This window comes from Nicotiana sylvestris, chromosome 5 (genome assembly GCF_000393655.2).
Source record: "Nicotiana sylvestris chromosome 5, ASM39365v2, whole genome shotgun sequence".
NCBI lineage: Eukaryota > Viridiplantae > Streptophyta > Magnoliopsida > Solanales > Solanaceae > Nicotiana > Nicotiana sylvestris.
The window spans coordinates 34420240-34433286 of NC_091061.1; the positions used below are offsets into that span (position 1 = coordinate 34420240).

Genomic DNA, 13047 nt, shown 5'->3' on the forward strand with positions numbered 1-13047 from the left:
CTCTCCAGATGAAAGACCCGTGAAGCACAGAGGGATTGACCAAATTCTGGGTTGCACAAAATTGAGGAGAAAAGTCAGAGAAGTCTTCGTGGTATACCAGGCAAAATCACCGTTTGTGGCTAATGGTAGGTGATAATAGGCTAGATTTATGTAATATGGCGATTGTTTATGCCCCAGCTTGATTATGTTTCACGGTGATAATATAGTTAAATGATGATAAATTGGCTCTAATTGTGAATTTCACACGTTGCAGGAGTGAGTAGCACGTATGAGGACTTAAAGCTGTGATTGGAGCTAAATTGAAGCAAGAAAAGCCCCATAGGAGCGGAGTACGTGGGAAGATAAGAAAAAGAAGAGATGAAATGAAGACCTGGACTAGCACGGCCACTAGCGTGACCGCGCTAGCCCAGATTGTCGAGGCAGAATGATAGGGCATATGCACGATCACTAGCGCGCCCATTAGCGCGACCGCGCTAACCCAGTTCTGGAAAAGTAAAATTTAGGGGTAAAACTGGAAGTTTGGGGGAAAATCCATTTAACCTATAGAAAGTCTAGCTCGCCCAAGAGATCATTATCAAGGTTTTCATAGCTTAGTTCAAGAAAAGGAGAGGTAAAAGCCAAGGAGGATAATTCACCATCGAGTTCTTCCTTTCTTCCTTTTGTTTTTACGATTGTGATGAATTTGAATATTGTTATGATGAACAATAGTATGAGTAGCTAAATATTTTAGTCTAAGGTTTTGATGGAACCTATTGAAGAGTGGACTTCTTGCTACGTTCTTGTTGTAGTTAATTGATAGGATCCTCAATTAGCTGTGCCTATTTAGGGTGCATAACTCGGGAGAGAATGCATATTTTGGTAATTGTTGAACAACACCACTTTCAAAGTATATAAGGGATCAATAATCGAGGGTTTAAAGGCGGGATTAGGGATAACGAAGCCTTGGGTGTAATCTAATGTGAGCTGTAATAAATAAAGCCATCTAGCGTAACTCAGGAGAGTGCGTCTAGTAAATTATTGTGATTACTCGGGAGAGATTTACTGTAATAAAAGTGCTCATGATTGATAAAGACGGTTAGGCAATTCTATGTGAAACATAACTGGAAGAGATTCCATCAATAGGGGAAATCATAACCTTAGAACCTTCTCTTAATTGTTTACAAATTAATCATAGTTAGTTTTCAGTTGCTTATTTACATTCATTCTTAGTTAGTAGAAACATCTTCAATTGCATTTCACAACGTTTGAGAAGTTGATTCCGTGGAATTTGGTAAGTCTAACGAGAGTAATTGATAGGTTAATTCCTTGTGGGTTCGACTCTGGGCTAAATACTCAGATTATATTTGCAACGTCCGCGTGTCTTTTTTATAAGGCATAGTTGGGCGTGATCAAATTTTGGCGCTGTTGCCGGGAAATTAACGGTGTTATCAATTACAATTGAAAGAAGTACAAAAATTCTTAGTGTAGTCAGTTTTCTCTATACTCAATCTTTACATTGAAATTTTAACGTTTGTTGACGTGGTTGTACAGGTGCATGCCTAGAAACTCATCGAGAACTGGTGAAGTATTTGAAGCATTATCAGATCCTGAGAGAGTTTTCAAGGTCTTGAATCGGGCCAACCGGAAAAACAAACAACTGAACAATTCGAAACAGACATGGGAGATCACAAAGAAGACCCAGCTGCACCAATAGCGCCAGTGGCACCTCTTGTGCCAGAGGCTGCTCTCTATGACTGGGCACAACACACAGCTGAAAATCTGGCCACAACAATTGTAGTCCCGCAGATACAAGCTGAATCATTCCAAATCACGAATAACATGCTGCACTTGTTGCAAAACAAGGGACTATTTTCGGGGTCACAAGTCGAATATCCTCAACAACACTTGAAGAATTTCCTGTCAATTTGTAAAACCTAAAGGCAGCCCAACGTAACTCTAGAAGCAATCAAGCTGTTATTGTTTCCATTCTTAGTGACAGGAGCTGCCCAGACCTGGCTAAACTCACTCCCCATAAATTCCATAACAACTTGGGAGGAGTTAGTCAAGCAATTCGTGAACAAGTTCCACCCACCCAACAAGACTGCTCAACAAATTGATGAAATTTTGAGTTTTAAACAGAAACCAATGGAGACACTACATGAAACATGGGAACGTTTCAAGGAGATGCTGGTTATATGTCCGCACCATGGTATTCCAGATCTGATGTTGGGACAACGATTTTACATGAGATTGCCAGATAGTGTGAAGAACATTGTTGATGCTTCAGTTGGTGGAGCATTTTTGAGCAAAACATGGAGAGAAGGCCAGAGTCTGCTTGACAAGATAGCACAGAATTCAGGATGGACAACCAGGAATGCACCTATCACTCCAGTGGTTCACTCAATACCCTTAGATCCATCCAACTCTATGGCTGAAAATATGGCCACCTTATTGACACAGATGAGTATCCTCACCAAAAAGGTGGAGGAGTCAGGGCAGAAGCAACAGGTACACATCGTAGATACTACCAATGAGGGCTTGTGCACATTTTGCATTAGTCAACCAATTGGTAACCAGTGGAATGCAGAACATGATCATCATCACTACCCTGAAAACATGAACTATGTGTCTAATTATGGAGGACAGAGACAGGATGGTCAGAATTGGGGCCAGCAAAATCAGCCGTACAGGCCAGTCCAGCCACAATTCAACAATGGGAGCATGGGAGGTATGAGACCTCCTAACAATATGGCACCTTACCCAAGGCCACACGGATATAACAATCAAAATCAGCAATAGGGGTATCACCCTCCTCAGCAGCAGCATGGTGGATGACAGGTTGATGGGTTTGCTAGACTTGAGGCAATGATGCAGCAGGTTATTGGGTATAATGCAAAAATTAGTGAAAGAGTAGATGCACATGATTCAGCTATCAAGAATATTGAAGTGCAGATGGGCCAAATTTCGATGTCTCTAAACAATCGTCCTCATGGGCATTACCTGCAGACACTCAAATAAACCCAAAAGATCAAGGCCCGAAGTAGCTGATGGCAGTGAGTCTACGAAATGGTAGAGATTTAAACATGGATCAAGAGAGGGATCGAGAAAGTAGACAGGCTGAGACACTCATACCCGTGCCCATTGAGCTAGATGAGTCAACGAAACTGACAGAGGTGACAGTCTAGCCTGCCCAGGAAGAACATAACATTCAGATTGAGACTGAGAAAGAAGTTGAGACAGCCCAGGAACAAGTAGTTGAGGTGGCAACTGATAAAGAGCAGTCCCAAATCATTGGGAAGAAGAGACCTCCCACACCATTCCCTCAGAGGCTGGCTAAGTACCAAAAAGAGGAGCAATACAAGAAATTCTTGGAGATGCTGAAATAAATCCAGGTAAATATTCCATTGATAGATGCTTTGAAAAAGATGCATGGGTATGCAAAAATGATGAATGACTTAATGTCTGGAAAATTCAATTTCCAAGACTTGGCCACGGTGACTCTTACTCAGACCTACAGTGCAGTGGTGACTAGACCAATTGCGGAGAAGCTATCTGACACAGGGAGCTTTACAATTCCCTGCACTATTGGTAATTTTGCTTTTGCTAAGGCACTTTGTGATGTAAGGGCCAGCATAAATCTTATTCCCCTGGCGATTTATAAGAGGCTGGGGATTGGAAGAGCTAGACCCACCTCTATATTGTTGTAGCTGGCTGACAGGACTGTAAAAAGACCCTCTGGTATCCCAGATGATATGTTGATTCAGGTGGGGAAATTTGTGTTCCCTACAGATTTTGTGATCTTAGACTGCAAGGTGGATGAAGAAATTCCCATAATTTTGGGAAGGCCATTCTTGGCCACTAGGAGAGCTCTCATTGATTGTGAGACTGGGGAGCTCAAGATGAGATTGAACGATGGAGAGATAACATTCAATGTGTAAAAATCTATGAGGCGACCAAGTGAATTCGCCAATTGCTCTCTTATTGATGCCGTTGATGTAATTGTAGAAACTGATGATGAGATGCTGACTATTGAGGACCCTCTTGCTGCATGTCTGATGAATTTAGATGAGGTGAATGGAGAAGAACTGGCAGAATGGGTGTTGGCATTAGAGGGCAGAGGGTTCTGGGATAGAACTCCTGAATTTGAGCCCTTGCATTTAGAAAATAGAGAAACTCCTCCAACCAAGCCATTCATCGAAGAACCACCAAAGCAAAATTGAAGCCGCTACCCACCCATCTCAGGTACAAGTTCCTTGGACCTGACTCCACATTACCTATTATTATCTCATCTAGTTTGTTAGATGTGCATGCATAACAACTCTTGCAAGTACTCAAGGAGTGTAAGACTGTCATTGGGTGGACCATGGCAGACATTAAGGGGATCAACCCCGCCTACTGTATGCATAAAATTCTGCTGGAAAAGGGATACAAACCTTCCAGGGAACACCAAAGAAGGATGAACCCAAACATGAAGGAAGTGGTGAAGAAGGAAGTGATAAAGTGGTTAGATGGGGGAATCATTTCCCAATCTCTAACAGTAGCTGGGTTAGCCTAGTACAATGTGTTTTTAAGAAGGGTGCCATGACGGTGATAAAAAACGATAACAATGAATTGATTTCAATAAGAACCATCACGGTTTGGAGAATTTGCATGGACTACAGAAAGTTAAATCTAGCCACCGGGAAAGACCACTTCCCACTTCCCTTCATTGATCAGATGTTAGATAGATTGGCAGGGAGGGCACACTTCTTTTTTCTGGATGGGTACTCAGGGCACAATCAAATCTCCATTGCACCAGAGGACAGAGAGAAGACCTCCTTCACTTGCCCATATGGCATTTATGACTTTTGGAGGATGCCCTTTGGCCTATGCAATGCACCCGCCACATTCCAAAGGTGCATGATGGCCATATTCACTGACATGGTAGATGACATAATGGAGGTATTCATGGATGATTTCTCAGTGGTAGGGAACTCTTTTTATGAGTGCCTTATAAATCTGACTCGTGTGCTGAAATAGTGTATTGAGACTAACCTATTTCTTAATTAGGAGAAGTGCCATTTCATGGTACAAGAGGGCATATTTTTGGGGCACCGGGTGTCAAGTAAAGAAATTGAGGTGGATCGCGCTAAAGTTGACGTGATAGCAAAGCTGCCACCTCCAACTTCAGTCAAGGTAATCAGGAGCTTCCTCGGGCATGCTGGTTTCTACCGGAGATTCATAAGAGACTTCTCAAAAATTGCCAACCCTCTCTGTAAGCTGTTTGAAAAAGATCACCCTTTCTTGTTTTCTGATGATTGCAGGGTAGCATTCGAGGAGTTGAAAAAGAGGCTAGTCACAACACCCATCATTGTTGCCCCCGACTGGGAGCAACCATTCGAACTCATGTGTGATTCCAGTGGCTATGTAGTGGGAGTAGTGCTGGGACAGCGGAAAGACAAGCTAATGCATCCAATCTACTATGCCAGTCGAACGTTGAGTGGAGCCCAGTTGAACTACACTGTGACTGAGAAGGAGATGTTGTCTGTGGTGCTTGCTTTCGACAAATTCAGATCGTATCTGATTGGTTCTAAGGTAATTGTATACACTGATCATGCAGCTCTCAAGTACTTAATTGAGAAGAAGGAGTCTAGGTCACGCCTGATTCGTTAGGTGCTGCTACTGCAAGAATTAGACCTTGAAATTCGTGACCATAAGGGCACAAAAAACTAAGTCGCTAACTATCTATCACGACTTGAGGGAGCTGACAACTCAGTTGAGGTTGATGACATTCTGGAAACCTTTCCAGACGAGCAGAAGCTCACTACTAGTTTTGAGGAAGTACCATGGTATGTAGACTTTGCAAATTACCTGGCTATCAGTATAGTTTCTTATGACCTTTTATCTGTATAAAAGAAAAAGTTTTATCATGACCACCGCATGTATTATTGGGATGAACCTTACCTATTTCGAATATGTGGTGACAATATGATCCGGAGGTGCATCCCCGAGATAGAACAATCTTCTGTTTTGCAGGCATGTCATGCATCAGCGTATGGAGGGCATTTTGGAGGAGTCAGAACAGCTGCGAAAGTGCTAGATGCCGGTTTCTTTTGTCCAACAGTGTTTAAAGATGCGCACCAATGGGTGAAGGGCTGCAATGAATGTCAGCAAATTGGGAACATTTCCCGTCGCCATGAGATGCCCATGAACCCGTTTCAAGAAGTGGAAGTGTTTGATGTCTGGGAGATTGACTACGTGGGACCCTTCGTCAGCTCCTTTTGCAATAAGTACATACTTGTTGTTGTGGATTACGTGTCCAAATGGGTAGAAGCTGCAACATTGCCCACTAATGATGCAAGAGTGGTGGTGGAATTTTTGAAGAAGAACATATTCACCCGTTTTGGGACCCCGAGAGCGATTATCAGTGACGGAGGTACCCACTTCTGTAATAGAGCCTTCGAGAAGTTGCTAGCAAAGTATGATGTACGCCACAAGGTGGCTACCCTTTATCACCCATAGACCAGTGGACAGGTGGAAGTGTCTAATAGAGAAATAAAGAGTGTATTGACCAAGACTATAAACACTACAAGAACTGATTGGGTGAAAAAGCTAGATGATGCACTCTAGGCTTATAGAACGGCTTTTAAAACACTAATTGGTATGTCACCATATAAGTTGGTGTTCGAGAAGGCCTGCCACTTGCCAGTGGAACTTGAACACAAAGCTTGGTGGGCACTAAAACAGCTGAACCTAGACATTGAGGCTGCGGGCACAACGAGAATCACTGAATTGCATGAGCTTGACGAGTTCCAACATCTTGCTTTTGAGAGCACAAGGTTGTACAAGGAAAGAATGAAGAGGTTTCATGACCAGAACATTGTTGAGCGACATTTCAAACCCGGGGACATGGTATTGCTCTATAACTCAAGATTACGGTTGTTCCCTGGTAAGCTTAAGTCACGATAGTCTGGTCCATTTCAAGTGGTTGAAGTATTCCCTTCAGGGGCTGTAGAGATTGCCTCAGAGAAAGACTCTCACACATTTAGAGTCAATGGGTAGAGATTGAAGTTATACATAGGCATGAAAGAACCAAAGAAAGTGTCAGAGATCCACCTGACGGAACCTCAGAGGTCGAGCGAGCCTTAAATGCGCTTGTCTATGTCATGCCGCGACATTAAATCAGGCGTTGCATGGGAGGCAACCCATTGAATTGCTGTAATCATCGTGCCACGACATTAACTAAGGTGCTAGTTGGGAGACAGCCCAACGATAGTAGTAGTTGTTAATTATGAGTTTTTAGGAAGTGCTAACCAATGCAGGTGACAATGGGTGGGTGATAAGGCCATCGAAAGTGGTAAGAACAGGTGAAAAATGTGAAACAAATTGTGCCCAAGAGTGCGCCCGCGCATATGGGTAAGTATTCTGCCTAGGATCAAAACTATTAGCGCGCCCATGCTATTGAACGTGCTACTGGCCGTGCTACTAGCGCGATCGCGCTAGTGGCCATGCAAATCAATGAGTTTTCTGCCTGGGCTAGCGCGGTCGCGCTCGCACCGCGCTACGACTGTGCTAGTCTCACCCACATCTGTACGTTTAGTGTTGTTTTTTTTTGTTTTTTTTTTCATGTTAATTTTTAATTTAGCCTAAAACTACCCTTTTTTTCTAATAACCCCTCATCTAATAAACCCCTCTTAAATCACAAATTCCCTCCCCCCCAATCGGTACAACCATCTTTAACAGCCCTCCCTAACCCTAACCCCCCTTCTTCTTCAAAGAACTCTCCTCTTCTCCAACATATTCCCCATCCTCATTCTCTCAAGTCTCAAGCCTCCTTCACTTCTACATTTCTTCTCTTCTCTCCACACTTTATCACTACAGGTATGAGTCCCTTATTCTATTTTTCCTTTTTTTATATATATTTTTTCAGAATTTTGTGTGTTTAGTGTTGCATTTATGTAGTTGTTTTTCTTTGTCTTGAGTAGTAGAATTGGTAACATATGTTGTAGTGTTTGTGGGTGGTGAGATTGGTGGTGTGTTGCTTCACTTGGTTTGCGATTTTGGAAGATATTGTGGTGGGTTGAGGTTGTAACATGTGTGAAATAGGGTATGAGTGTAGAATGCCCACAACGTGTTTGTGTAAATGCCTCAGTAAACGTAATTGTGTAGTTGTGACCACTTATGCGTGTGAAGTCTGAGTAACCGCATTGCGTCACAATTGTGTGTTGGGCTGTGCTAATGTGCTCCCATTTTTCAGGTACTATGGCTCCATCTCAGAAATGCTGTGCCATAGGTGCCTCTTCTAGAAGCCAAGCTGGCTCGTCCAGGACGTGCGGGGCAGCCGCTGCGCGCCCTTTGATTGTAACAGATTTGTATCTACCAAGGCTCAGGACCGCTTTGCGGATAAGGCCTCTAAAAAGCTGATTCCAAAGAGGGGTATTGACATAGGATCAGTCCAGCTACACTGCCCTCACATGTACACTGAGCTGGTAAGGCGGGGGTTGCAAACTTTCATTAACGAGTCGGGCAAGGGCAATGTAATGGTTGTTAGAGAGTTTTACGCCAATGTGCAGGAGCATGAAAATGGCGTAGTCACGGTGCGACGAAAGGCGGTGAATGCTTCTGTTGAGGCTATACGGACGACCTACCAGCTGCCCCCTCCTGTGGACCCTTATGATGACTATTATGAGGGGTATGGCGGAGGACACACACAGTGGGAGAGGTTCTTTGAAATGATCTGTGTACCCGGGAAGGAGGTGATCTGGATGAAGTATGGTGAGAAATTTCACTCCTCGGCACTAACCTTTGAAGGGAAGTGCTGGTTGTATATTATCAACAATCGTCTGATCCCGTCCCTGAACACTACGGAAGTGAATGGCCCCCGAGTGGCCTTGATTTTGTGCTTCATCAATGGTCACAACTTCGACGTGGCCAAAGTGATCCATGAGGAGAGGTTCATCTGCTGTCCAATCAAAAGGTATGGATTCGTTTTCCCTTCTTTGGTCACTAACCTTTGCAGGCAAGCTCGGGTGCTGGAGAATTTGGCAGTGGATGGGCTGGTGCCAAAAGACCGCAAGTTCCGGGCCGACAAGGTAACCACAGGCAAGGAGCCGGCGGTAGCAGTTGGGGAGGATAGTAGTGGCTTTGATGACTCGGAGGACGAGGAGGCTGGGCAGGAGGACGTGGGGGCCAAACTACATGCCCATGAGCAAAGTGCAGCAGCTGCAGCACCATCTGTGACTACAACATCTTCTGGAGCTGCCCGGGTGTCCCATTTCACCGCTTTAGAGCAGGAGGTGGCTGGGTTGCATACCTCAGTCACTGATTTGGGTGCCCGCATAGACGCGGTGGCTGACCGGTAGGTGAAGTCGGAGAAGAAATTCTTAGGCTGGCTGAGAGCTCTGGGTCGTGCGTGTAATGTGAACCCAAACACCGTCTCCAATCATTAGTGATATTTCAGGGAAGTTCCTTTACCTCACTGTTCTTTAAATTTTTATGCCATGAGGACATGTCTGCATTTTAAGTGTGGGTTGGGGGATACTTCAATGTATATATATATATAAGTAGCAATTTGACTGGCTGATGTTTCTTTATTTCTCTTTGATTGTTTGAGGTGTCATTAGGTAATTTTAAAGTAGGTAAGTGACTTGTCGCGACGACAGATCTCTTTCGGCAGGGTTCTTGAGGGACTAAGTCGATAAAAAAAAAGGGAATATGGAAACTCTTCCTGATGACGGATCCCTTAGACTATTTTCTTGAGGGAAGTAAGTCTAGAGAAAAGACCAAAAAGATTTTTTTATTTTTATTTTTAGGTAGTGTAGTAACTCCCCCTTGGTATTTCTTTGGGCCACAATTCTTTTCCAAGGGTTTAGGTTGAACCCGGTGTAGGTAGTTTTTGTTTAGTTTGTTTTATTTATTTAGTTTTTAGTTAGGATTGATGGGCTACGAGCTAAAATCAAAAGAGAAACCTTTAGCGTTGATACACCTGAACACAATAGACACTAGAGTGTAACGCTTAGTCTCAGTAGTTGATTCTTGCTAAAGTGCCTTAAAATTATATGTTTGTCACTCACTTGAATACTCAGAAGAGAGTGTCTTGATAAGCCAATCTGAAATGAGTCATATGCCATGTGTGTGTGAGTTTTACTGTATTCCATGATTCACATTTGATGCCTAGAACTTGTCCGGTGTGTTTGCAAAGCGAAATAGTAGTTTCATTCAGTCTTAGAAGTGATATAAGCATTTCTTTGTTAAGACAGACATATAAAGTAAACCCACCTAACTGTAATACATCGTAGTCAACCCCGTTGAGCCTATAAGCATGTTTCTTTGGCAACCACATTGCAAACCTTACCCAATTATTTGAATGGACATCTGTTTGAACCCCTTTACCTCTCATAAATCACTTGAATGGTATTGAAATTATGCAAAAGCAAAATTGTGGGGTGGTGGTTTGGTTTTTGAGTGGAACCATTGAAATAGAGAAAAGGTGCAGTGTTTGGATAAGTAAAAGAATAAGCACCACTGAAAAAAGAGAGTAAATGTAGTAATCGATAAGTGGTAGTTGTTACAATTGCACCTAATGGATGGGGATGCTGTAAATAAAAAGTGGTGGAGTGTTTGGTTGACATAAGTATGGTTTTGAAGGTTAATATAATTGTATTAAAAGTGCTTATGGAGGTTAGTCACTATATCCAAATATATCCTACCTGTCCCTTAGCCTACATTGCAACTAAGTGAAGTCATATTGATCTTAGACTGAGTGGGCTCGATTAATAGAGTAGTACACTACGGGCAAGCCTATGGTGCATCTTTGTGGCATGTGAATGTTCTTTTTGAGAGTGAGCGAATTTTGTCTATCTAAGTTCCTAATTGTTCTAAATATCATTATATGTGGAACTACTCTCTTGTGTGATGTGAGGGCATGTGATTCACGAAGGAAAGACAAGTCTTGACTTCTATGGAAAGTAATTTGAGTAAGTATGAATAATGCACGGCACGTGAGAGTTGATTTTTGAGGCGAAGATTGTTCACTATTAGGCATAATTTATGTGATATGTTCTTGGTGTGATGCGTTAAGGAATAATGCTTAGTGAAGGAACCTCTATAGAGTGTGGTGGATTGCTCGAGGACTAGCAATGATTTAAGTGTAGGGTGTTGATAATAGGCTAGATTTATGTAATATGGCGATTGTTTATGCCCCAGCTTGATTATGTTTCACTGTGACAATATAGTTAAATGATAATAAATTGGCTCTAATTGTGAATTTCACATGTTGCAGGAGTGAGTAGCACGTATGAGGACTTAAAGCTGTGATTGGAGCTAAATTGAAGCAAGAAAAGCCCCTAGGAGCGGAGTACGTGGGAAGACGAGAAAAAGAAGAGATGAAATGAAGACCTGGACTAGCGCATCCACTAGCGCGACCATGCTAGCCCAGATGGTTGAGGAAGAATGATAGGGCATATGCGCGATCACTAGCGCGATCGCGCTAGCCTAGTTCCGGAAAAGTAAAATTTAGGGGTAAAATTGGAAGTTCGAGGGCAAATCCACTTAACCTATAGAATGTCTAGATCGCCCAAGAGATCATTATCAAGGTTTTCATAGCTTAGTTCAAGAAAAGGAGAGGCAAGAGGCGAGGAGGATAATTCAACATCGAGTTCTTCCTTTCTTCCTTTTGTTTTTACGATTTGTGATGAATTTGAATATTGTTATGATGAACACTAGTATGAGTAGCTAAATATTTTAGTCTAAGGTTTTGATGGAACCTATTGAAGAGTGAACTTCTTGTTATGTTAATATAGTTTGTCTGGTTTAACCTCTATTTGTTCAACTACGTTCTTGTTGTAGTTAATTGATATGATCCTCAATTAGCTGTGCCTATTTAGTGTGCATAACTCGGGAGAGAGTGCATATTTAGGTAATTGCTGAACAACACCACTCCCAAAGTATATAAGGGATCAATAACCGAGAGTTTAAAGGCGGGATTAGGGATAACGAAGCCTTGAGTGTAATCTAAAGTGAGCTGTAATAAATAAAGCCAACTAGCGTAACTCAGGAGAGTGCGTCTAGTAAATTATTGTGATTACTCGGAAGAGATTTACGATAATAAAAATCCTCATGATTGATAGAGACGGTTAGGCAATTCTATGTGAAACATAACTGGAAGGGATTCCATCAATAGGGAAAATCATAACCTTAGAACCTTCTCTTAATTGTTTACAACTTAATCATAGTTAGTTTTCAGTTGCTTATTTACATTCATTCTTAGTTAGTAGAAACATCTTCAATTGTTATTCACAACGTTTGGGAAGTTGATTCCATGGAATTTAGTAAGTTTAATGAGAGTAATTGATAGGTTAATTCCTTGTGGGTTCGACTTTAGGCTAAATACTCAGATTATATTTGCAACGTCCGCGTGTCCTTTTTATAAGGCATAGTTGGGCGTGATCAGTAGGTGATGTGGGTGAGAGGAATTTTGAGATTGAGCATCATGTTTTCAGGAAATGGGGGAAGAGAATGACATGTATCAAAGTAGAGAAAGAAAGAAAATAGTGTAACTGAATAGCGTGTTTAGTGGCTTAGGGGTAGGAGGTAACCAAAAGTAGATATTTTGCTATAAACATTAAAAGGTATCTATAGAATATAATTTTTTTAAATGGTATTTATTTAAAATAAATAAGATGTTAACCTTTGCTATAGGAGGTAAAAATTCCTATATTATACCACTTCAAGTTTTTATTCTTTTATGATAAGTTGTGAAATTGTAATATCTAACATATAGTTCTAAATTGATTATAAATCTGATATATTAGTATCACCCTTTAGGTTTGCTCAGATACACGTGACTATGATTTTGATATATACTAGAAGCTTCGATTAAAAAAGTTATTTAAGTAGTTGTGAAAATGGCGAGGAGAGGGAAAATACTGTTATGAAATAAAAACTATAAAGTAAAGACAAGTATAGAGAGAAACTGATATATTATTCGAATTCAAACTGATGTACATAATGAACTGAAATCTCTTCTATTTATAGAAGAAAGGAAGCTGCTGTGTAAGCTGCTACGCAAGCTGCTGTGTAAGCTGCTAC

The 13047-nt window shown here is 41.8% G+C and overlaps 2 protein-coding genes and 1 non-coding gene across 3 annotated transcripts; 2 read left to right on the forward strand and 1 right to left on the reverse strand.

The window, feature by feature from the left end:
- Nucleotides 1-2085: 2085 nt before the first annotated feature.
- LOC138869935 (small nucleolar RNA R71) lies at nt 2086-2192 on the reverse strand. The gene has a single exon (XR_011400170.1). It is a non-coding gene; the product is annotated as a small nucleolar RNA R71 (small nucleolar RNA).
- An 870-nt stretch (nt 2193-3062) lies between these two features.
- On the forward strand, nt 3063-3917 carry LOC138868494 (uncharacterized). Its single transcript, XM_070146047.1, has 3 exons — nt 3063-3152; nt 3372-3599; nt 3687-3917. The coding sequence occupies exons 1-3, from the start codon at nt 3063-3065 to the stop codon at nt 3915-3917; spliced, it is 549 nt and encodes a 182-aa protein (XP_070002148.1).
- Nucleotides 3918-4342: 425 nt separating this feature from the next.
- LOC138868495 (uncharacterized) lies at nt 4343-8382 on the forward strand. Its single transcript, XM_070146048.1, has 7 exons — nt 4343-4524; nt 4641-4920; nt 5029-5154; nt 5410-5553; nt 5995-6285; nt 6637-6907; nt 8216-8382. The coding sequence occupies exons 1-7, from the start codon at nt 4343-4345 to the stop codon at nt 8380-8382; spliced, it is 1461 nt and encodes a 486-aa protein (XP_070002149.1).
- The last annotated feature ends 4665 nt before the right edge of the window (nt 8383-13047 follow it).

Excerpts from the sequence above, each read along its gene's own strand:
- LOC138868494 (XM_070146047.1), top strand. The coding sequence starts at position 3,063 with ATGGATCAAGAGAGGGATCGAGAAAGTAGACAGGCTGAGACACTCATA. Across the intron at positions 3,153-3,371 it reads AGTCAACGAAACTGACAGAG|GTAAATATTCCATTGATAGA; the intron begins GTGACAGTCTAG and ends AAATAAATCCAG. Across the intron at positions 3,600-3,686 it reads TTGCTAAGGCACTTTGTGAT|CTGGCTGACAGGACTGTAAA; the intron begins GTAAGGGCCAGC and ends ATATTGTTGTAG.
- LOC138868495 (XM_070146048.1), top strand. The coding sequence starts at position 4,343 with ATGGCAGACATTAAGGGGATCAACCCCGCCTACTGTATGCATAAAATT. Across the intron at positions 4,525-4,640 it reads CAATCTCTAACAGTAGCTGG|AAAGTTAAATCTAGCCACCG; the intron begins GTTAGCCTAGTA and ends CATGGACTACAG. Across the intron at positions 6,286-6,636 it reads TGGATTACGTGTCCAAATGG|TTGGTGTTCGAGAAGGCCTG; the intron begins GTAGAAGCTGCA and ends TCACCATATAAG.